The sequence below is a fragment of the Spermophilus citellus genome (assembly GCF_964194105.1).
Source record: "Spermophilus citellus genome assembly, chromosome: 17".
Taxonomy (NCBI): Eukaryota; Metazoa; Chordata; class Mammalia; order Rodentia; family Sciuridae; genus Spermophilus; species Spermophilus citellus.
Window position 1 is genome coordinate 29,003,301 of NC_138199.1, and position 24,716 is coordinate 29,028,016.

The 24,716-nt window shown below is 44.1% G+C and overlaps 3 protein-coding genes across 8 annotated transcripts; 2 read left to right on the forward strand and 1 right to left on the reverse strand.

Annotated features, from left to right (window-relative positions):
• The first annotated feature begins 830 nt into the window (after positions 1–830).
• On the forward strand, positions 831–13,085 carry TLCD3A (TLC domain containing 3A). Of its 5 annotated transcripts, none has more exons than XR_014019460.1 (8): positions 832–2,024; positions 2,470–2,553; positions 7,080–7,275; positions 8,469–8,564; positions 9,061–9,801; positions 10,952–11,073; positions 11,744–11,949; positions 12,948–13,085. XR_014019460.1 is itself a non-coding variant. In XM_081272283.1 (5 exons), exons 1-5 carry the CDS (start codon positions 1,903–1,905, stop codon positions 9,328–9,330), a joined length of 768 nt encoding a protein of 255 aa, XP_081128409.1. In that variant the 5' UTR covers positions 832–1,902; the 3' UTR covers positions 9,331–10,763. The 5 variants fall into 5 exon arrangements, 2 of the variants coding, with proteins under 2 accessions (XP_081128410.1, XP_081128409.1); XR_014019461.1 differs by having other exon boundaries at positions 10,952–11,014; XR_014019462.1 differs by lacking the exons at positions 10,952–11,073; positions 11,744–11,949 and having other exon boundaries at positions 12,948–12,970.
• On the reverse strand, positions 11,108–18,600 carry GEMIN4 (gem nuclear organelle associated protein 4). 2 transcript variants are annotated; one of them, XM_081272263.1, is made up of 2 exons: positions 18,515–18,600; positions 11,108–14,974 (listed from the first exon to the last, which is right to left on the reverse strand). In XM_081272263.1, exons 1-2 carry the CDS (start codon positions 18,522–18,524, stop codon positions 11,802–11,804), a joined length of 3,183 nt encoding a protein of 1,060 aa, XP_081128389.1. In that variant the 5' UTR covers positions 18,525–18,600; the 3' UTR covers positions 11,108–11,801. The 2 variants fall into 2 exon arrangements, with proteins under 2 accessions (XP_081128389.1, XP_081128390.1); XM_081272264.1 differs by lacking the exon at positions 18,515–18,600 and adding an exon at positions 17,902–18,496.
• A 917-nt stretch (positions 18,601–19,517) lies between these two features.
• Positions 19,518–19,778, forward strand: LOC308635555 (diazepam-binding inhibitor-like 5; the record flags this gene model as incomplete). Its single annotated transcript, XM_081269961.1, has 1 exon — positions 19,518–19,778. One exon carries the CDS (start codon positions 19,518–19,520, stop codon positions 19,776–19,778), a length of 261 nt encoding a protein of 86 aa, XP_081126087.1.
• Positions 19,779–24,716: the final 4,938 nt, after the last annotated feature.

Consider the following 24,716-nt stretch of genomic DNA (forward strand, 5'->3'; position numbering starts at 1 on the left):
GAATACAGGGAGGACTTGTAAACACTTGTCACTCTGAAAAACTGGGGCTGGAGGTGACCAGGATATATGGGTAGGGAATAGAAAGTGGAATGCAGGAGATTTGTTTTTCTGGAGGGAATGGAAAGTTCAGATAGCTATTCTTTGTCCACGTGTAAATTTGAAAATCCAGGAAGACTCATTTGTCAAACATCTTGGTACTAAATTAAAGTGTCTTTCAAATTTCACCATGTATATTATATGTGAATGTGGGAGTTACAGATGTTTCCCCAAGTGGATTAAATTTCAGATTTTCTTTGGATTTTCCCTTACTGTATTGTCAGCTAAATTCCTCATTGTAACAACATGTTGGAAAAGTTAAAAGTTGTCTTTGCCCCAAAAGATCACAGCCTAATTAATAACTATAGTACTACTAATAAAGGGAAATTATCTTTTAAACCTATGAAACATTCCCAGATTAATAATTAACAACAAATTTAAACAAAAGCTGTGTTCATGCTCTATATTTCTGTACTAGTAACTGACATGTTAAAAGTAATTTATTGGCATCTAGCAGAAACCGTCTGACACTTTATAGAGGTCACAGAATCGTAAGAATTTAAAGCTGGAAGAGCCTTGAAGAGCTTGTAATCCAGCCTCCTTCTCATTTCATAACTGAGGAAATAGTGGCGCAGAGAGAGGCTGAGCCCAGCTGTTGCAAAACCCTTGAATGGGACTTCGGTGAGCTTTTGCTTGCTGGCGATTTGAAGAGACCCACAGTACTTTTCATTTGTAGTAGGAATGAATTAATTGTATCAGCCCTCCCCCCACCCCCAGCGCTTTTTGTTAAGTGAGGAAGATGCAGACCAAAGTTAAAACTTCTCTCCCTAGAGGAGAGAAGCCAGGGATACTTAAATTATTGTACTGGTCCATGTGATTGGTGCTAAATGAAAATAAGATTGATTCTAATCCATTCAAGTTTAGGGCATCTGGCCCGAGAACACGTTGTCAACAACAAAAGTTACCAAGACTGGACAGTATCTGAACCCAAAGCCAAAACAGAGAAAGGAATTGCGGAATTCTGGGGCAAAATTTAATGAGACGTCTCCACTCTGGAAAAAACTGCAGCAGTTAGGGGATGTGGGAGACACCTTTGCCGTGCAGAGGACTCCCTTCTTTAAGATTCCCATTCGAAAGCAAGATTGCCTGATAGATAAGGCAAGGCGGGCGACAGACCACGATCCCAACCGCCCACTCCTTTCTTGCCCCAAAGAGAGTTGCCCACCGCACTGTTGGCGTCGGGCAGTGCGTCTGCTGAGGGCTCGCCCCGCCTTGATGGTAGGGGATCGGGCCCGGGCGCTCGTTCCTGCCTGGCTTTTTCTGCCCTCACCCACCCACCCACCCACCCGCTTTTGCCTGGGTCTGGGGAAGAGAGGAGGTCCGCGGGGGAGGGGGAGGCGTCCGCAGTGACGGAACAGAAGCCCAACAGTCTCGGCGCTTCCCGCCACTGTTCAGCTTGGCGGACACTCGCGCGTTGCTTGTCCAGAGCGTAGGTCCGTGTACTTGGAACCCGTTCGGCCACGCGCACAGCGGCTCGGGTGGGGACAGCTGCTCGCCGCCGCCGCCCACCGCCGGCCGGCCGGGGGAACCCGGGGAACCCTCCCGGCCCAGGGGTGGCGGCGGCGAGACCCCGCCCCGCCCGCGGGCCCGCGCCTATCGCGGCCGCCGCGCTGGTCACGCGGAGAGCCGCGCTGCGGGCTGGGGGCCAGCGCCCGGCGGCTGCCGGAGTCGCGGCGGGCCAAGGCGGGGGCGGAGGGTGGAGGCTAGAAACAGGGACGGGCGGGCCGCTCCAGTCGTCGAGCCGCGCGGAGCCAACCTGAGCCACGCCAAACGGTGCCGAGCGAGGCGGCAGGACCCGAAGCACCCATGCTGCTGACGCTGGCCTGGGGCTCCCTCTTCTTCCCTGGGCTTTTCGCGCTCTGCACCTGGGCGCTGCGCCGCTCGCGGCTGGAATGGACCGACACCGACTATGTGACGATCAGCACCAGGTACGCGGTGCGTCCGGGCTGCCAGTCCAGGGCTTGGGTGCTGCCCTCCCCACCCGGCCGCGCGCGGCTGCAAGGCTCCCGGGCCCGGCGGCGACCGCCCCTGCTCTAGACTGAGGGCGGAAAAGGGGGGCGACAGGAAGCGAGGGGGCTCCCTCCCTCACTTCCCTGCTCCTGCCCCTCCGTGTTGCGCCTGCCAGAGTTTCCCGAAGACCCTTTGCGTGAAGAGAGAGGGGACAAGGGCGGAGGACTGCCCACGCGAGTCAGGAGGGAATGTGTGTGTATCTTTTGGAGCCTGCTGCTCACATCTGCCTGGGGGTCGCAGGGCCCAGCGGCCGCCTTACCATTTTCCTCCGCCCAGGAGAAAGTTGAAGAGTTTGGCTTTATGCTGTCCACAGTACTGGATGGAGCGCGCTTTCTTTCATTTTTCTTCTCTGTCCCACTTTAGGTTGGTGTCTTCAGTGCAGGCTGTGCTGGCCACGGGGTCAGGGATCATCATCATCCGCTCCTGTAGCGACGTGATCAGAGACAGGTAACATCTATTCTCCGATGAAAGAAGTACACATAACAGGGTTGGGGAACTTTTTTTGCAGTTTTCAAATTGTAGTGGCTCACAGGCACCAGTTGTTTATCAAAGCATGCTGTTAGGTGGATGACTGGTGGGAAATCTCGGGCACCATAATTAGTGCCTTCCCCCTCTCCTTGTTCTTTAAGCATCCCCGGTTTAGGAGAAAAGAAACTGAAGTTTAAACTAAGAAATGCTAGAGAGCAGCAGAGTCTGAGTCTGATTGGAGGTGGCATTGGAGAACAGTATGATTCAAGTTCTTTATAAGTGTGAAAATTATTTAGAAGTAGGAGTATGACTTTTGGTGCTTTTAAATGATCTCAGTGGGTTCTTACTCTGGAGTATGCATTAGCAGAGATAAGTGCAAGTGCAGTTAATAAGGTCCCTCCTATTGACAGGGGAAAAAAATCCACCTCTCCCCCTTTCCCTGCAGATGCTGCTCTTGACTTTCCTTTGGATTTGCTAAAGGTGATGAAGAGGTTTCTGGTGTCTTCAGAATACTGACTTGTATGTCTATTAGAGCTCAATCTAGAGGCAGTTTAGGAATGTGCGTCTATGTGCAGCTTCAGTGAGAGAAATAATAAATTAAGGCCAGAATGGTCTATTTTGTTCAGTGTTATTTACATCTTTTTAAAAGGCCATTGTTTTCCACCTGTGTTTTAGAATCATTGTCACTTTCTCACAGTTAAGTTGAAAGGGCTGGGAATGTGGATGTGGCTTGGTGGTAAGGTGCTTGCCTAGCATGTGGGAGGCCCTAGGTTAAATCCCCAGAGCCCACACATGCACATGCACGCACACACAGCCAGTTAAATTGAAGAGTGATAGTCAGATATGCAGGGAAAGTTTGACAGCCTTTCCTGATTCTTCTCTGACTATGCCAATTCCTGCTTCTCACCTGTTAAGACAGGAAATGCAAGGGGTGAGTAAGGCATCTCTGTCACCATGACCTGCAATCTTAATTGTGTTTGCTCCTGCTGTGAAGATTTTCATGCTTTTCTTCTTATGCCTCTTTTAAATCAAAACCAGTTATTGGTACTGAATTATAGATGCTAAGAGAAGATGGGGCCAAGTGACCTTCACTGCATATGCCAAAGGCTAACGGCATTTGTTGGGCTTGGTTCAGTTTTTATTTTAAATTAGCATTTTCTGATCATGCAGCAAGTTCCTTCCTGCCTGCAGTTTATCAAATCAGCTTGAAACCTGCCTCCTCTGCAAAGATTAAACTAACATAAAGTTAGCCTCTAGTTTGAGTTAACTAGTTAACATGAGGAGCAGTGCAGCAAGCAAACACTATGTGTTTCAAGAAAAGCTATTCACACATGATTAACTTAGAGTTCTGAAACACCATGGTGGTTCCCCCCTACCCCCGTCAGAATCTTGGTAATTTAGGGGCTTAGGCATATTCAGTAGCAAAAATGAGTTTGGATTTTAGATTCTATATTTTATGTATCTTTATGCCTTAGATTGTTTGCAAAGTAGAGTGACACATTTCTATTCCCTCTATCTCTGCATGGGTGCACAATTTGTGCTAAGGGCACCTAGATCTCTCTCTCTCTTTTTCCCCCTCCTTTTGTGGTACTGGACATTAAACCCAGAGACCCTCTACCACTGAACCACACCTCCAGCTCTCTTTATCTTATTTGAGACAGGGTCTTGCTAAGTTGCTAAGGCTGACCTTGAGCTTGGGATCCTCTTGCTTGCCTCAGCCTCCTGAGTTGCTAGGATAAACAGGTGTGCATTACCATATCTGGCTTAAATCATCTTTTAAAAAGACCATTGAGGATTCTTAGACCACACACCCAAATATTTTTCTATTACTTGCTTTCCCAATCTATACTTCATACAGAATGTCTATAGATGGGAGGGAGAATCTATCCATTTCTCAAAATTGTGTACAGAGTATGGTATGAGGCCAAGAATTTCATCAGATTTCTTATACGGCTCTAGATCCCTACATGGGCTGCCACAGCTTTAGGCAGTTTTCCTCACTGAAGCTCTTATATTTGAATAGTACCTTTTATACTTAAAAATACTTATAGGGCTGGCAGTGTAGCTTAGTAGTAGAGTGCTAGCCTAGCAAGTGTGAGGCCCTGTTTTTTTTTTTTTGTTTGTTTGTTTGTTTGTTTTTGTTTATTTTGGTTCTAGAGATTGAACCCAAGGGCACTTAGCCACTGAGCCACATCCCCAGCCCTTTTTATTTTTTGAGGCAGGGTCTCACTAAGTTGGTTAAGGCCTCACTTAGTTGCTGAGGCTGGCCTTGAATGTGCAATCCTCCTGCCTCAACTTCCCAAGCCACTGGGATTATAGTGTATACCACCACACTGGTGCAGCCCTGGGTTTGATCCTCAGTATGCAAAAAATAAAGGGACTTCCCTAGTTTTCATTTTTTAATCCTCACAATGATTGTTAGGAAAGTTAAGACGAGGATTATTGTCTTCATTTTACAAAGAAAAGTCCCAGGCCAGTTGTATTTAAGATTATAGTCTAGCTATCTTGCTAATAAATCTTCAGGGAATTCTACTGGAGAGTCACAATTTTAGATCTTCTTGAATTAGTACTGGGTGCAAAACATTAAAACTCCAGGTTCCATTCAAGGGGAAAGGCCAGTTAAATTTCATTCAACCTTTTAGTAGTTCTTGTCATCATTTTACTTCTAATTGCTTCAAGAAAGCAACTGAGACCATAAATAGGCAGAATGAGTATTTTGCATTTTGCCCAAATGGAACCTGGCTAATTAATTCACCTGCAAATGAACTTTATTTTTCATTAGTACTAATTTGCATCTACTCATAGTTTATTGATTAGTTATGCTGTGGTGTGGAGTCATTCAGGAACATTTGAAGTGCATGTGACACCCTCTATATATTCCCAGGGTTGCAATTCAGTGGACTGACTCCTTAGAAACTCACCTGAGACTAGATTAAAAATACAGATTTGAAGCCCTAGGCATATAATTTAGAAACTCTGGGGAAATGGGTCCCTTAATAAGCACTAAAGGTGATTCTGATGGTCAGGTAGTTTGAAATTCGTTTTCTTCTACCTAACACATGGGTGTTTAATAAAAATTTGCTGAGTGAATCTAATCCTTCCCAGCATAGTATATGAATTCAATTTCAATTTATTTATTTATTTTTATTTATTTTATTTATTTTTTTTAGAGAGAATTTTTTTAATATTTATTTTTTAGTTCTCAGCGGACACAACATCTTTGTTGGTATGTGGTGCTGAGGATCGAACCCAGGCCGCACGCATGCCAGGCGAGCACGCTACCGCTTGAGCCATATCCCCAGCCCTTTTTATTTTTTTTTAAAGGGGACACTCCCCAAACCCACTGTTCTTTTTTTTTAAAATATTTATTTATTTATTAGTTATTGGCGGACACAACATCTTTGTTTGTATGTGGTGCTGGAGGATCGAACCCCGGGCCGCACGCATGCCAGGCGAACGCGCTACCGCTTGAGCCACATCCCCAGCCCCTCAATTTCAATTTTTTTAAAACACAAAAATTCTGTAGAAGGTTTATTGTTTGGGAACAACATTATATTAACTGCTGAGATTTTTTTTCCTTCTAATATACTCTAGAAGTAATAAAACTACCAGTTTGATTTCACAAATATTGACTCAATCCTATTAGACAAACAAATGAGAACACTGACTTATCCCAGCCCCTCTCCTTTTATTTCTGCTGTAATGTGGTCTTTGGGCTCCAAACTCATTTCCAGGCATGCTTTCTTAGCCAGTGAAACTGGGATTAGCTATAGAATTGTAAAGAAAATGGCCAGGATTGCTTCCCAGAAACTCCCTAGACTGGGGTTGCATGCAGATGACAGAGAAACTCATAGGCTTTAAGTTGGAAAACTCCCAACTGTTGAGCAACTGAGGAGTTAAACTGGAAAGATTGGATTTGTGATTTCGAATACCTTCTTTTTTTTTTTTTTTTTAAAGAGAGAGAAGAGAGAGAGGGAGAGAGAGAATTTTTTTAAAAATATTTATTTCTTTTAGTTCTCGGTGGACACAACACCTTTGTTGGTATGTGGTGCTGAGGATCGAACCCGGGCCGCACGCATGCCAGGCGAGTGCGCTACCGCTTGAGCCACATCCCCAGCCCTCGAATACCTTCTAAACAGGGTTCTTGGTGGGGCTATTGAATCATTTGTGAATTTTTGTATATTAAAGTCAGCTTTTATCACAAAATGCCAGAAATCCATTATAGATGAGTAACTAAATCAAGCAAATGATGACAGCAGTTACTTGAACACACGAGGCTGAAAGAATTCCTACTTTTTGCTTTTGACACTCATGAATTTGCCCTGTAATTTAGAGAAAGTGGTCCACTCTCATTTATCAGTTTCAACATCTTCATTGTAGTGTTTAGAGTAATAACCTGATTAAGTACAAAGCTGAAGGGAACATGTTTGGGAAGAGATTGGCTCAGAGCCTTCCTAATTGACATCCATAATTATTTCACAGACCATCCATATGTTTTCTTTCAGGCACTGGCTTGCCCGAGAATATGTCTGGTTTTTGATTCCATACATGGTCTATGACTCCTACGCCATGTACCTCTGTGAGTGGTACCGAACCAGAGACCTTGGACACTCCACCACTATTCGAAACTTCCTGAGTCAAAACCGCCTCATGATCACACACCATGCAGTCATTTTGTTTGTCCTTGTGCCAGTCGCACAGGTATGGCCTTAGAGGACAGCAGCCGTGGTCGCTCATTTTCTCCTGTTGAACTGGGTATCTTGACCATTGCTGGGTATTTTGAAAAAAGAGAGGATTGCCCTGTTAAATCTGAAGTGTTTGTGATCTTCCTTACCAACAGAGTCTTTTAGGAGTCTTCCGGCTTTCTGGATTCCTTGGCATTTGTCAAAGGTTCTGTTTTTAGTTAAATACAGTGTAAAAATGATTTAAAATTCAAACATAAAACTAATAATAGTACCAGAGCATACTGTGTGCAGTGTTCTCATGTCACAGAAACAGACTATCAAAGCAAATGGCCTCATAATGGCTATCCAGATCCATCTTTCTATTAAAAATCTATTCAAAAAGGAACAGAAATGGGAATGCATCGAGAAATTCAAAATTTTATTCCAAAAGTGCCTACCAGGTGGCACACACTTATTTAAGAGTTTACAGCTTGCTAAATATTAGAAACTATTAGCTGTATACCATAAATGAAGAAACAAGGGCTCTGAGTTTACTTATGTCACTCAGTGGTACTGAATGACAGCAGGTATTCTACTGTTAGAATATTCTGAAAAAGAATGATAAATTACGTTAAGTTTTTTTCTTTTCTGTTTTTGGTACCAGGGATTGAACTCAGAGGTGCTTAACCACTGAGCCACATCTCAGGCCATTTTATTTTTTTGAGATAAGGTCTCACTAAGTTGCGTAGGGCCTCACTGAGTTGCTGGGTCTGGCCTTGAACTTGTGATCTTCCTGCCTCAGCCTCCTGAGTCCCTGGGATTATAGGTGTGCACCATCACACCTGAGAGCATTACATTCTTTAAGGAGTCTTCTCTTAATTGCTTTGAGACCCCACCATGTAGCACATACTTTGTTGAGATGAACAGGCTCAGTACCCTTGGCACAACTAAGTTAGATACACAAAAGTAGGCTACAGAGTTCTTCCAGGTGTCATTGACATTCAGAGAAAGATTGCATCCTATCTGAATTTGCCTCTGGATCCCAGGGATTGGGCCATCAAAGTGCTATTGCTATGGAAGCAGCAGAATATTAACTGGATCTACACTTGCCTATTTAGCATTTCTTTTCCCTTCATTGTCTCTCATTGAAAAAATAGCCCTACTTAGAATTTTCCTTCCAGTGGTTTCTTAACCTCCACTACTTATTTCCTTTTTTCCTTTCATCCACAGAGGCTCCGGGGAAACCTTGGGGACTTCTTTGTTGGCTGTATCTTCACAGCAGAACTGAGCACTCCCTTTGTGTCATTGGGCAGAATTCTGATTCAGGCATGTATGAGTGAAATGACAAAAATAGTTCAGGAGGGAACAGACTTTGCTTTTCCTTTGGAGATTGTTGGGTTTGAATAAATCTGTTAAAGCCAAGTATAGTGGGATAGGATGTCCTTTAACAAACTTAAAGGTCAGTTGGTCATTCAGGCCTATAGAAATGAAATTGTAGATTTGACCAAAGTTTGGGACAGTTCACTATATGTTTTCCTTGGTCAGATTGTTCTAATCCACTGTTCCCGTGACCCCATTAGCTGGGTGGTTTAGGCCAAATTTAATATCACTATTGAGAAAACTATGAGGCTCTATGTGTGTATTAATACAATAGTGCTTAATAATCTTTTCTGTGTTAAAAAACTAGATGTATGTGTGGGTGTCAAGGAATTTAACAGTCTGGGTCTTGAATGGTTCATTTACCACTGGGAGACTTGGGCTAGTGGCTCCCTGAGACCTCGCCTCTTGGTTGCCCTTCATTCTGCTTCTCTTTCTTTTTCAGCTAAAGCAGCAGCACACTCTCCTGTACAAGGTGAATGGAATCTTGACGTTGGCCACCTTCTTCTGCTGTCGGATCCTTCTTTTTCCGTTCATGTACTGGTCCTATGGTGAACACCAGGGACTAAGCCTGCTCGAGGTGCCATTCAATATCCCTTTTTACTGCAATGTGGCCAATGCCTTCCTCATCGCTCCCCAGCTCTACTGGTTCTCTCTGCTGTGCAAGAAGGCAATCCGGCTCTTTGATGGTGCCCAAGCCAAAAAGGATAGTTAATTGCTCCCACAAGTCAGGCAATGAGGGCACCTCATCACACTAGCTGCCTCCTCGATGCAGTATTCCATGGACCAAACTGTGCCCTGGGTGGCCTCTGGCATTTGGGGATTGATAAGCAGATGGATTTGAGATTTTCTAAAAAATATTCCTATTACCTCCTCCTTCTAACCTGCCCTTTTGCAAAAGCACTTTTTTCTTGGTTATAACTATTGGATCTTGTCAGACCTTCATTGGCAGCAAGGTGGCTTTAATTACAAGCCTGAGGATTCTTCCTTGGTTCTTATCTCAAGAGTTCTGGGAAGTCAACTCATGGAATGTGAAGATTGATGGACCAGGTTAATCAGTGCCTGGGCACCCACCTTTCCAACCACTCAGGGCAATATCCACAGTACTGGGCCGGCAGAAGCAAGGGATGACTTGGTTCTTGAAATAATGTATTCTTGCAGTGTTGGCCTGGGAAAATCATCGTGGGTATGTAGTTTTTTATTGTTTACTACGTAGCCCATTACTGTCCTTTGCCTCATCTCTCATTTGTGTCAACATGGAATTCTTTTGTTTACTGACTTCCAACCACAAGTTTCACTTGGCAGTGGGTAGGACGCAGGGCTGGGAATGTGAAGCACTTAAGTGGGTCTGGAGACAGTAGAAGTCAGCAGGATGTTTACAGGCTGACTTGGTAGAAAAACCAGGCTCATACTTATGAGCTTGTTGCAAGAAGTCACAAGTACTGTTCCCCTTTTAGCATGACCTCTCATGCACAGCTTTCCCTATATCTGTATGTATAGGATGCTTTCATAAAAACTAGAGGGGCAAAGTGAAATGATCGTCCCAGTAGCTATTTACTAGGTAATTCCATCTGACAGTCCTTTTCCTATAAAGTGGAAATGGACTTCTATACTCCAAACCAAGGAATGTCTCATCCTAGACCATAGAGTACTTTTCCCAGAGCCTCCTAAGAAGCCAGAACCTCTTTCCATTTTGAGTATACTGCCATTTAGCTCCAGAGGCTAGCAAGTAAGAGGGCAGCCAGCCTGGCCAAAGCACGTCCTGTAGATCGACCCTCTTCACCCCCATTTGCAAATAGGATTCTCTGGTGCCAACACTAATCATTCCTTATCAACTGAGATGGGTTTCACTCTGCTATCATGACTTTTTTCAAGTGGTAGTAAAAATCTAGAATTTTTAAAAGTGCCTTTTAATTCATTGTCCATGAACTTTAAAGGACTGAATATGTCTCCAATTTTGACTGTTTCAGTCTTGAATAGGTGCCATTTAAAATGTAAAATGCTATGGGTTTTTGTTTTTTACTATTTTTACTATCAAAATATGTCATCCATATGGTGATTAAATTGCACTAATTTCCCACCTTATTGTCCTTTGTGAAATATATCAATACTGATTTCCTGTAAGAACCGTTCTGTGACCTCACTTGATTGCTGTGTGCTATTGTTCCTGCGATTCATGCTCACATCACTAGCAATGTGTGCTGATGCTTTTAGCCTCCAGGAGGGCTTTGCTCATATTTTTAACATGTTGGTTTTTGGTCCTAAGAATACACTGAAGGTGCCTGAGTCAAGCCCAGTGGTGACATGTAACTTTAGGTCTTTTCTTCTCTACATAGGTGAATCTCAATGCGTTCGGAGTGGAAGCCTGATCTTTGGTCACAAAGCAAAGTTTACTCTAGGTGGGGGAAAGAACCTGATTAAGTGCCCCCTTTTGAATGAGGGTATGGATATGCAGGAGGTGAGGTACATCTACTTTTCTCTCATCTCCCCAACCAGTTATTATCATTCTTCAATAATAACTTATAAATCTTACATTCTAAGTTTTATGCTTCTGCACACACTGTTCCCTGATTTCATCCGTCAAAACCAGGACACCACTACTTTAGGCAGAAAGTAATTATACCCAACCTCTAAGCACATCTCTGCTGTCACCAGACCTGGCCTTAGCATAGTCCCTTCTTAGCATGCTAAATGATGGGAGTTAGGACTCTGACAGATCTCTGGGTAGAACCCATGAGTTTATGGTCAATGATTTATCCCCTTAACACTTAAGTTTTTCTTATTCAGTCCTTTCATTTTTCAAAAGTGCAGGCCTCTTAAGGACACATATCACGGGGCCAATCAGAGGCAGAGGCAGGGCTAGTCTTTCCCAAGTTGCCACCCTTTCCAAGATAGCTCATGAAAAATATCAAATGTTGAAATGGCTCTTGAAAAAGGAGACTTTCAATATCAGAAAAAAATAATAATAATACACACACTTAGATAAAAGAGACTAGATGAAACTCAAAAGAGAATTTTATTAGTCTGTATGTTATAAATACCTAAGAAACTATTTTCTTTACACTGTTATTGCCATATACCTTTTATCTTGTGTACAATTTCACATAACTATAGTTTGTGTTTCTCAGCTCTAGGCCCTCTAGAACTACCATGTTGTGGCCCAGCTTTTTTTCTGACCTACACAAGTCAGAAGTTGCTGATCTTCTGCAGCAGGGTCTGGCGCCGCTCCTTGGGGCTAATGTTCTCAGCAATGGATGATAAGAAGCGCTGTTCATTTACCTTTTGGAGCAAGGAGCTAACAGAGGGGTTGGTCTTGCTCAGTGTTTCATAACAGGTGAGGATTTCCAAGGCTAACACGTAGAGTGGTTCACAGACCTCTTGGTGCAGCATGGCCATGATGTGTAGAACATGACAGAACACCTGGGTATAAACAAACAGGCTTTCCTGGGTCAGGTCCTGGTCTTGTCCTTGAGCCCAAGGACCAACCGACTGTATCAACCTAACTGAGTCCAGAAGGTTGGTCAGACTGCTACAGAGGAGTTTGACCACATGACTCCAGCCATCTATAGGAAGCCAGTTACGACAGCTCTGGCTGCAGAGAAACTGGAAAGCTCTCAGGAAGAGCACAGAGAGTTGGAGCTCTTGGGCAAAGGGCTTCAGGTTGAGCAGGGGAACAAACTGAATATATTCTAGGCTGTAAGGGACATGTAAGAGCTGTTTCTCCAATAGTCTCCTGGTCAACTGGTAAAGGTACTGCCAGTCCTTGGGGCTGCACCAAGGCATGATCTGCACTAAGGCCACCAGAAAGCCCTTGCTGAACAATCTGACCTCCTCAGGATTGCCCACGTCCACCACCAGAAGAGAGAGCATCTGCTCAGAGACACTGCTGGAAATGTAGCAGCATTCCATCCAAGCAAGAAGCCCTGTGCCAGGCCCATACCCTGGGTGGGCCTGGGAGGTCCACTCAGCCTCAGAAAGCTTACAGATCTCAAAAAGTGTGGCTGGCACCTCACACTTGAAGTGGCCCTCAAAGAAGTTCTTCAGTCTCAGGCTTATAGTCCAGTCTAGCTGTTCCATCTTCCTGTGGAGCCAGGACAGGGACTTGATCCAGGTATCTGGGGAGAGGGTCTCAGCATTGGCTAATACAATTTCACAGAGGAGGTCTAGGATATGGATCACCAGATCCTTCCCATCCAAAGAGAGGCACCGTTTCTCTTGGGGGAATTGCCAATATTTGCTGAAGCTATCTAGAAGCTGGCACAAGCTGAAGATGAGGGGGAATGGGGAACAGGTCTGGAGCCAATATTCCTCTAAGCCCATATTTGCTTCTAGGGTTTGGATGAAGATCTTCAGACTGAGGTCCACCTCTTCAACATCCAGCATCAGGAAAGGCAGGACAAATGCCTTCAGCACCTCATCTGGCTCAAGAAGAGCAGCAACTGGAATCCCCTGGGGCTTCACAGGACTCATCAGGCAGCTCAGGAGCTCCAAAAATTGCTTTTCTTCCTTGGGTGTAGAGAACTTTGTCCAGACAGTTTCTTTGAGGCAGGATACCAAAAAAGTGGTGGGTGAATTAGGACCTTGCTCTTCTGTGAACCTAAGGGCAGGGAAGGCAGTGAGAATCTGTGCTAGGAACCTGTGGGTGCCAAGGTTGATCACAGCCATGCTGCACATCTTTTTCACTGTGACTTCTGGGTACAATATTACCAGGCGGGCCACTGAGGCAACAGCTTTAGCCAAGCCCTGTTCAGAGGCACTCTGCGTGAGCTGGTTAAATGTTGTATTTAGGTCTTCCTGAAAACCTTCCAAATAAGCTGACAACCTTTCAGAGAGGCCTTTTCGCCCCCAGCAATGCAGGACACCTGAGAGGACTTTATTTTTGTCTGGTAGAGAGAGGTCTGCATAGCATTCCAGGATCAAGATGATCACCTGTTTGATCTGAGACTGGGGGATGACTCTCTCGGTCATGCTGACTTCCATCACTGTTTCCAACAGCCTTAAAACTAAGTCTGGCTCTTGGAAGAGAGCCCTGTTGTTTACCAGGCAGGCTACCCACTCATCTGAGAAGGCCCACTTCTTCTCAGAAGCAAAAATATAGCACATTTCCATGTGTCGGTCCATCTTCTGCTCAATAATGGCCATGGCAATAGAGGCAGTAATGTCCTCGTCCTTGAACCCTTTTTTGTTCAGTACCCTGCTGGTTTTCCTCAGGAAATCCTTGACGCACTCTGCCAGCTCAGAGACCACCTGCCTCTCCTCCTTAGACAAGCTAGTGGTATCCAGGTAGAGCTTCAAATTCTGGCTGAAGGAAGTCAGACTTTCACATAGCCGGAAGCTATCGTAATTTGTCCCCTGGCTGCTGTTGAGCATGATCTGTAGCTCCTCTCCCCACTCCTGCAGCAGACTGTGCATGAACTCAAACCCCACAAAACTGGTTTCGCTGGGGAGTTTGGCCAGTGAGGTCAGGCTAACGTCCCGCTCGGCCTCCCTTACTTTCTCTGCCAGAGCCTGTTGGTGATATGGGTTCTGAGTGTCTGAATTCCACACAGAGATCACTGTGGCCAGTTTGTCCAGATACATGACTGCAGACACTTCCTGGGGGTCATCTTCCATCAGTGCAAACACAGTCAGCATGTCAGCTAAGTTGGCTAATGCATAACACTTCATCCCAAGGGACAGGATTCTGTCTTGAATTTGCTTCAGTCCATTAAGTAACATGGCCAATAGGGGCATGGTCGGACACACATCTGGGTCCGACTTAAACCTCTTTGGAGGATGAGAGAACTCATCTGAAGAAGGTAAGTACTTATGGGCCACTGTCCTAAATTGGGAGAGGAGGGGGTCCTGCTTATTGTCCTTGTGTTTCATCAATTCCCACCAGACATCGAGGAAGAAGGACACATCCCTGGAAGAAGTATCAATAGTCATGTGCTCCAAAAAGCGCTCTAGTTCTCTGCGACAGATGGTGGTGGGCAGGGCCATCAGAAGTTGGATGAAGAGCCCAGAAGCTTCTAAGGACTTGAGCAGCTCAAAAAGGACTGTGTGATTAATAGTAGGAATCATGTTGCCCACTGAGAAGAACACATCTTCCTGCCACCGAATTTCAGTGTCAGAAGGGCTAACAGGACAGGGCTGAAGGACCTTGGCCCAGATGATGATCAGAGCTTTCTTCTTCCAGGCAAAAGGCTGAGAATGTGCTGAGGCAGAAGAGATTTCCCTCAAGGCCTCCACAATGGGTTGTCCAACATGTTCCCAGTCAGACTTTGTCATTTCTGCCAATGCTTTGGGGCGAAAGAGCTGCTCAGCCAGCAAGAAGCCCCCATGCAGGATAGTCATTTCTTCGCAGATATTCAAGGGTCCTGCACAGAAGGACGAAAAATAAGAATGTAAAGTTTTCAAAATAGTAAGCAGAGCTGAGAGAGGCAGCACTTATTAGGCTGGCTGTCATTATCAAGGTTAGAAGGGATGAGAACTTTCAGTGACCTTGGTGGAAGAGGAGGAAAAAGGGATGGTTGTAAAAGCCACTGCAGTCATTAGGGCTTAGTTGAGGAATAAAAAAATGACTTCCAAGCTGCCTACACTGGGAACTGTAAGGATGATGGATACTATAGCAAATAAGGATTAGAGAATGAGAACAGGTTTAGAGGGAAGACAAGGTCAGACTTGGTTACTTGGAGTCTAACATGGAACATAAAGGAAGAGAAGTCTTCCAGCAATGGCATTGCAAGGTTGAAGCTCAAGGTGAGTCCGAAAGGTATCTGCCCAGAAGGGCTAACGAAAACCAAAGTAAATGAGATCCCTCAGGAAGAGCATGAAAAGGAAAAGTTGGACTACTGAGGCCAGACCCTCCCACAAAAGGCAGGCCTACAGATTTGGGGAGAAGGGTATAGATAAGAGACAGCGGTGAACTACAGAGGCCACAAAATGTGTATTATAGGACGTGACAACTTCTCAGTGATGATTCAGACTAAGAAGGCCACAAAGCTTCTGGCACAGAAACAATCAGACAAGCCCAACCTTTCCTCTTTTTTTCTCACAGCCTTGCCAATAGGTTTCAAACATTCTGTTCACGCGGAAGCTTTTTCCAGTCAGAGGACAAGTTACTCATAGTCCTAAGAACTTCTGTGGCAGAAACTGGTGGGTAGATGGAAGGGTCAAATACTAGTTTGGACATTCAAATGCGATGTGGCCTAAGAGTTAACTTCTTTGATCTTCCCCTGTACAATACCGTCTTCATGATATAACTGAAGATCAAATGAAAATGTACAAGTTGAGTCCTGGGCATTGGGTTGGTGCTATTTTCTCCTGATCCCGTCTCTGAAGGATGGGAGAAGGTATGGTTTAAATAAAATACAGTAAAAATCAGGCTACTGGGAACCTGAATAACATGCCATAAATGTTGGTCTCCCTTGGCTGGGTGCAGTAATCCCAGTGGCTCAGGAGGCTGAGGCAGGAGGACTGCAAGTTCGAAACCAGCCTCAGCAAAAGTGAGGCATAAGCAACTCAGTGAGACTCTTTCTCTAAATAAAATACAAAATAGGGCTGCAGATGTGGCTTTGTGTCAAGTGCCCCTGAGTTATACCCCCCCAAAAATGTTGGGTCTCCCCAAAACCCTTCTGTTGTTGGTAGGACCAGAATCTTATCTCCATTCTTTGCCTTCCCCAACTCAAAAACATGAAAGAACACCAGACACAGTGGCACACACCTGTAATCCCAGAGACTCTGGAGGCTGAGGCAGGAAGATTGAAAGTTCAAGATCAGCCTCAGCAACTTAGTGAGACCTTGTCTCAAAATAGAGAAGATGGGGTGTGTTTCAGTGGTTAAGAAACCCTGGTTTAGGGGCTGGGGATGTGGCTCAAGCGGTAGCGCGCTCGTCTGGCATGCGTGTGGCCCGGGTTCGATCCTCAGCACCACATACCAACAAAAATGTTGTGTCCGCCGAGAACTAAAAAATAAATATTAAAAATTCTCTCTCTCTCTCTTAAAAAAAACAAAACAAAACCCTGGTTTAATCCCCAGTACAAAAAAAAAAAAAGCAAGAATATAGGTCTTTATTAAGTTTGTTTTCTTTGGCCTAAAAACTAAATCAGAGTGCAAACACAGCTCACTGGTGTTCTCAACTCCTCTTCCCTTTCCCAGGCCCCAGAGATGCTATTCTTTCCTGAGTCTCTCATGCTCCCGGTAGCACATCTTCCCCATTTTCACAGTCTAGGAGTCAGCATTAAAAATACTGACTCTAGGGCTGGGGTTGTGGCTCAGAGGTGGAGCGCTCACCTAGCACATGCGAGGCCCTGGGTTCGATTCTCAGCACCACATAAAAATAAAGATATTGTGTCCAACCAAAAAATAAATATTAAAAAAAAAATACTGACTCTAGGGGCTGGGGTTGTAGCTCAGTGGTAGAGCACTTGCCTAGCATGTGTAAGGCACTGGGTTTGATTCTCAGCACCACATATAAATAAAGGTCCATTAACAACTAAAAATACAATTTAAAAAATACTGATTCCAGAAAACTAAAGGCTATCTTGCCCTACCAACAATTTAGGGAAGCACAAAAGCCAAGGATCAGCACTCCTATGCAACTCACTTGTGAAGTCAATCCATTCTGGCTCCTAGTGGGGTGTCAGACTTCTAAAGGTGTCTGAGAGTTATGGTCCTTCTTTCTGGCTCAGGTTGCTCCTTCAGAACCCCAAAATACATTCCCTCAAAACTGTAAATTAAATTTTACTGCACTATCATTACAGTTGAGCAGATGCTTGGGCCCCAACACCTGCCTTCCAGACACTAACTCTTGGGAGCAGTTAATAGCTGGGAAAACTCCAAGTACTTTATTACTAATAGGTGACTGGTACTTGTGAATGTCCACTTCTTATGTTTACTAAGTGTTTGTTTACTCTGGCAGGCACTGTGCTAGTGGTACATGTATAAGATCTTTAAATCTTCAAAACATCCTTTTGAGGATTACTGTTCCTATTTTAGAGATGGGATCATTGAGGCTCAGGCAAAATTTGCTCAGGATGTCACAACCACAGTAGTGGGGCTGAGACAGAAATCACCACAGTTGCACTGCTCCTAACTCTTCCCGCTGCCATTCCACCACTGAAAAGCTGGCTGAGGACAGGGTCCACATTTCTCCACAGCTGACTATGATTGGCACATATTGGGGGTACCTCACATTCCGCCCCTCTCCCGCAGAATACCCTCTTTATCTTCTTAAGAATATAACCGGCGGGGTGGGGAGGTTTGGCAAGGAGCCAAATGATATCTATCTGCTCTGCAAACTCACCACTTTTTCCAGGCCTTGTCTATGAAGACTATCAATTGCTCGCAGGTTCAAAAAGTGCCACCTCAGCGGATGTAACCCCTCCCCACAACTGTTAGCGCTGCTGTGCACAAAGCACGGTACCCAACACTATACACACGTGGTCGCAATGAAAACTCCCCCAAACTGTAGGAAGACATTGTCTTCATCCCCGCTTTAACGAAGAGGAGACCTGGGGTGGGGACATTTGCTTAAGAACTTAGTCCACGTTCAGTAAATCAGACTATAAGAACATCCATGATTCCTGGGGCCAGGTCACCGGCATTTTCCAAAGCACGTGCACTAACCCCGTCTGTTTTCAGGGGATCCAGCTTCACAGCCGCTCGGGTTTTTCCCATGATAAGAGGACCAGAACAGAAAAGAGGAGGGCCGCGGAGCCCCAGCTAAAGCTCGGCCTCCCGACCCCAGGTCTCCAAGGACACCTCCTGGCCCTCAAACCCTTCCCCAGCCTGAGGTTTTCTTGGTCCCGGCCCGTGCGGGAGTGCGCGGTGGGAAGGGTGTGCAAGGACACCCCTCCCTAGGGGAGCATTGCGGGGCGCCGCCGGGGCTGACCGGGACAGGGGAGCCGGGAACCCACCTAAGTCCATGGCGGCGACACCGGTGGCAGCAAGGGCCGCCCCTCCCCCTCCGAAGGAGCGAGTTCCGCGCCGACGCGACGGCACAATGGGCGGAGCCACAGGCCCCGCCCACGGCCTCAGTTCCACTCCTGCGCCGACCGCCTGCTGTTCCCCGCGCACGCGCGCTCCTCACCAACCAGCTCGCGGCGCCGAGGCTGTCAAGCGCACAGCTCCCACTCTGGGCCCCAGGCCTCTCCCCAGCCAACAGGCCGGTACCATCTGCACAGTCCCCTGGCCCAGTCCTGTTTCCTGTGTGCAGGAGGTCTGTTAGTTCCTGGCCCGGCATTCACCCTAAGCCAGGAACCCTGGGTAGCTCCGACACACAGTTCATTCACACTGAATGCCCTTCCTGGGCTGCCCACCAACCAGCACACTCAGGTCACAGAGGCTTCCTCCCCGCGGTGGGTCCCAGGGTCTCATATTCTGAGCCTCACAGACACAAACCCAATCGCCTTCAATGTTCTTCATACCATACTGCTCCTCAGGACAGCAGCACCAATGCTTAATTTTCCGGGATCACAGACATCCCCCCACCTCGCCCTCTGGTCCTAAAGATGGAACACAGGAGCTCTCTACCACTGACCTACATCCCCAGCCCTTTTTATTTTGAGTAATTCTCCCTAATTTGTCCAGACTGGCCTTGAACATGCAATCCTCCTGCCTGGGCCTCAGGATTACAGGCAAGTGCCACCACATTTGGCTCAAAGAGGCCTTTGAAACTTTGATGGGTAGTCCTCCCCAGAAAATGAACTGTGGGCAGATCCAATCCGGTGGACTTCTAGTTTGCAGTCTGTACTTCATAAAAAACACAAATGTCCTCTGTTCTTCCCACATTGTCTCCTTTTCCCCCCTCTTCCCAAGATCTAATCATCAGCCCCATGTGTTTACAACTTTCCACCCTCCAGCTTTTAGCACCAGATATCATCTAGAAGGACAGAAGCACCCAGCTTCAGGTACTCTAATATGCAAGTGGAGTTTGAGTTCGCCTGTGCTGCGATCAAGCAGCTGAAACGTCCTGTGAGCGATCAGGATAAACTGCTGATATACAGCTACTACAAACAGGCCACTCAGGGTGACTGCAACATCGCTGCCCCTCCTGACTCAGATGCAAAAGCTAAAGCAAAGTGGGAGGCATGGAACGGGAACAAAGGGATGTCCAAGATGGATGCCATGAGGATCTATATTGACAAAGTGGAAGAGCTGAAGAAAAATGAGGCTGGTTAAGGACATTTGAACAGACAAAAGGAAAATAGCATAACTCCTCTGGTAGGGAATGGGCTTCTTAAAAGACCCTGATGGCTGAAATGTCCTGAAAGGGGGTACCTAGGTTAGCTGAGACATCAATAAATTACTGAAACTGCAAGAGAGTGAGTGACTGCTTTAGGAAAAGAGAAACTCAGTGACTGTGACAGTCCTGGGGAGGTATCCAAATGTATGAAAGACATCCCTCCTCTAGGTAAATTCAAAGTGGCTTTTTCTGTAGTTTTGAATGCCATTCCCAGTCTTCCTATTCCCACGCATATGTAGATATTTGGCAGTAGAGAGGATGGAAGAGGATGGAGAATCATGTTGTGAAAATGTCCAAGGTTGGAGGTAAGTGACCATTCTCCACTGATTTGGTCTCTGAGGGGGCTGGGGACCCACCCTGTATCTTTTCAGGGAATGCCAACTCACCAATAACCTAACACTAGGGAGGAGAAAGGGACTCTGTCTTCCAGAAAGCGAAAGTCAAGTCCAAGCCCTTAGGGGAAGTCAATGTTTTGAGAGAAGCCAAACTTTTGGAGACACAGTGAAGTAACTGATATATCACAACACAGCATCTCAGAAACAATGGAACAGATGGTTTCAAAATTCCAGTCTCTGAAAGACTCTTCTAAGGTGTTAGCAATCAAAATTTTCTTGGGACTACCCAGTAGCAAACCTTGGTTCCTGCTTGGGAACCTGTGTAGGACAGTATGTATAGGTATTTATATGTGGGATTTGTTGTAAGCACTCAATATACCCCTTGACCCATGCAAGTGTCAAAGTGTCCAGCCCCAGTGTCTACTCCTTATAAAAAACCATAGAGGCATCAATGCTAACATGTTCCAGTGGCTAGGATATGAAATGCTGAATTCTTAATGACATTTCAGAGAAATAGGTCTGCTGTGGCATGGCATTTCCCAGTACTTTTCCTTAAAAACTATTGTTGGGGGGCTAAGGATGTAGCTTAATGGAAGACCACTTGCCTCACAAGTACAAAGCCCTGGGTTCATGGTGAAGGGGACAAAAACCCCACAATAACCAAAAAGACATTTTCACAGACAATGATATCAGGTCAGCTCCATGAGGGACCATTTAACAATAGAAGTAACAACCATAAAGACTTAAGAGGACAAAGAAAACCAAGTCTTACCAGTTCTCTTTAAGATATTCTGTTCATATATTTACAAGTTGCTAGGTACATTACTTAAGAATAAAGTATATCCAGTACAGCCCAATGACTAAATAACTATTTTAACTATGAAGTGGGCAAGAACCACACTGTAGAATAGAATGCTGCTCTCTCTTCTTTCAAGGACATTATGAACACATTTTGATGCCTTGAGGACCATGATTCATGTTAAATATAAACAATAGACAAATAATAATATATCTTGCTCCAAAATATGGGGTAGGTAGTTTGGCAGTTACAGGTATGCCATCCTATTTTGTAATTATAGAACCTGAAAAGGTAAAAAGGTGCCATAATTAGGACTACAGGAAGCAACTGTAAGGAAGATTAAGTTTAAAAAGAAAAGATGAAACAGTATGTTTCATAGTATACAGTGTGCTAAATTTTGTGGAGGAAAGGGAGAAAATAAGAATATATTTGTATTTGCTTAAATGGTTACCTATAGGGCTGGGATTGTGGCTCAGTGACAGAGCACTTGCCTAACATATATGAGATGCTTGGTTTGATCCTCAGCACCACATAAAAACAAATAAAGGTATTGTGTCCATTTACAACTAAAAAAAAAAAAAAATGGTTATCTATAGGAAGCAGGAGAAATGGGATTGATAGGCAGAGGTAGGAGCAGGATTTGTTGTAGATCTTTTTATATTGTTTTGATGTTTGAACCATGTGACTCTGTTACCTTATAAAGAGGTCTGAGGCAGCCTAGAGTGATGGCTCATGCCTGTAATCCCAGAGGCTTGGAGGCTGAGGAAGGAAGATCACAGCCAGCCTCAGCAATTTAGGCTCTAAGCAACTTAGCAGAACCCTGTCTCAAAATAAAAAGTGAAAAAGGGCTGGCAATGTGGCTCAGTGATTAAGCACCCTTGGGTTCAATCCCTTGTATTAAAAATAACAAACAAACAGTCGGAGGCATAGGTACTTATTGATCATTAAGGCTAGAGTACATTTCCTATTGATTTCCCATATGGTATGCGTATGAATTCTTAGACCAAACAGGGATTTTTTATTTATTTTTTTTAATGGTACTAGGGATTAAATGGTACTAAGTGTAAGTTCAAGTATGTCTTGAGGTTAAATCCAGAGATTTAGAATGGCTATGCTGCAAGAGTTCTCCTAGGTTAGATGGATTAAATGGTACTAGGGGTGCTTAGTCACTGAGCTACACCTCCAGTCCTTTATATTTTTTTGAGTTCTGGTCTCATTAAGTTGCTGAACCTCACTAAATTGCTGAGGCTGGCCTCAAACTCGCAATCCTCTTGTCTCAGCATGAACCATCGTGCCCAGCCTTATTAACTGTTACTATGAATTTCAGAGGACAAGTTGAAGGCCTCCTGAAAATTGACTGCCAAACCACAATGGCTCTGTGTGACAGGTTAGATAGGCAGAATGTCACATAAAGGAGGTCTGAACATCCATGGTTTAGTTAGTTCCACCAAGATGGCAGGTAGATTACCTCAACTCTCCATCTAACTTCGGAGAACTCTTGCAGCATAGCCATTCTAAATCTCTGGATTTAACCTCAAGACATACTTGAACTTAACTTAGTAGGCTAGACTCCACAACCCGTCAATTAAAAATCAAAGTGACTATTCTGAAAACCCAACTCTAAAAAAAAAACAAACAAAAAAAAAAAAACCAAACAAACAAACAAAAAAACAAAAACAAAGCTTTACAACTTCATTTGTTTAAAAGACCAGCTCATACAAAATCGCCTTTCTGAACTAGGGAGTAGCTCAGTGGTAGACCACGTATATAGCATATATGAGGTTCTGGGTTTGATTGCCAGCACTATAAAAATAAAAACAAAAAAGAAAACCCCAGGGGCTGGGATTGTGGCTCAGTGTAGAGCACTCACCGGGCACATGCAAAGCCCTTGGTTTGATCCTTAGCACATTAAAATAAATAAATAAAATAAAGGTATAGTGTCCAACTACAACTAAAAATAAATAAATATTAAAAAAAAAGAAAAACCTATAATACTTTCTCCAGTTCCACAACACTTTTCATTTAACTTATATTCCCTATCTTAGAGGACAATCTTGAATTTCAAAGCAAAACAACAGGACCTTTTTCTACACAAACATCTATATCTGTTTGTACTATGATTTGTTAATCTAATTTTCTATTAGATTATTAATTCCTGATAGTACCTCTTAATAATACTGTTCCCCAAAAAACAAACTACTGTTACCATGTATTAGGCTGTTATAAGGGGGATATATAGGGCTGGGTTTGTGGCTCAGAGGTAGAGCGCTTGCCTACCATGCATGAAGCGCTGGGTTCGATCCTTAGCACCACATAAAAATAAAGATATCCCATTCACCTATAACTAAAAAAAAAAAAACATTAAAAAAGGGGGGGACATATATATTTGTTATAGTAAATACAGTGGTTTATGTAAATACTGTGTGACTAAATAAACACATACTAGTTTCTTTACCTACTTAAGGTTGACTTTTTTTTTTTCTTTTTTTGGTACTGGGGATTTAACCCAGGGGTATTTTCATTGAGATTCAATTGCAGCCTTTTGTATTTCTTTGTGACAGAGTATCTTTAAGTTGCTGAAACTTGCAATCCTTCTGCCTCAGCTACCCAAGTACCTGGGATTACAGGCTTGCACTACCACATTCAACTTTATCTCGTATTTTTATGAATTGCCAAGATCATTGTAATGTCATGTGTAGCTAATAAAAAAAAAAAACAACTTTATCTCGTATTTTAAAATACTAAAATGTTTTCCTCTTAAGTATCTTTCTATGCATGATAGAAAGCATCACACATGGTAGAAATCAATGCTGCTTACTCACCTAGAACATTTGCCTTTAAGAAACTAGCTTCCTTTTATTAATTTCATTGCCTGTCATGTTTTCCTTTGTTGTAATCTTTTTAATTCATTTTAAAATCATTTAACAGCCAGGCATGGTAGTGTGCAGTTACTGGGGAGATGAATGCAAGAGGAATACAAGTTCAAGGCCAGCCTCATCAATTCAGGGAGACGGGGAGCCTGGGGATGTAGCTCAGTGGTACATCACACCTGGATTCAATTCTCAGTCCAAAAGGAAAAAAAGAAAGAAGTCATTTAGTGTGTATGTTTGGCCTTTATCAAGGAATTTGGACATTTTTCCAGAGTCCATCTAGTAATTTTAAGCCTACTATTTTTTAAAAATATTTATCAACGTCTATATCTTTTTTTTTAAAGAGAGAGAGAGAGAGAATTTTTTAATATTAATTTTTTAGTTTTCAGCAGACACAACATCTTTATTTCTATGTAGTGCTGAGGATCGAACTCGGGGCGCACGCATGCCAGGCGAGCGCGCTATCGCTTGAGCCACATCCCCAGCCCTAAGCCTACTATTTTTATAGTCATTTTAAACTAAAAATTATAATTACTTTCTTACCTCAGGAGGGATGATCACAATAAATTAGGAAATGATATTATAGAAAATAAAAAACAAGATAAATAAATAATTACTATTATATCCACTGAGGAGGATTCCAAGTTTGAGACCAGTCTAAATAACTTAGGGAGACTCTGTCTCAAAATGATTTGATTCCCAGTACTGCAAAAACAAATACAAGCACCCCCCCAAACAAACAAACACACAACAAAATGACTGTACAGAATCAAAGAGAAAACCACCAGATAACATTTTTTTTCAGGCTGCAGAAACCATTTAATCCATTTATACATAAAGAAACTAGCACAGAGGGGCACACTTCTATAA

Bases quoted from the DNA above. Each gene is read 5' to 3' on its own strand.
- TLCD3A (XM_081272283.1), top strand. From the start codon at position 1,903: ATGCTGCTGACGCTGGCCTGGGGCTCCCTCTTCTTCCCTGGGCTTTTC. The intron at 2,025-2,469 runs GTACGCGGTGCG...GTCCCACTTTAG, and splicing joins TATGTGACGATCAGCACCAG to GTTGGTGTCTTCAGTGCAGG. The intron at 7,276-8,468 runs GTATGGCCTTAG...TTTCATCCACAG, and splicing joins TCCTTGTGCCAGTCGCACAG to AGGCTCCGGGGAAACCTTGG.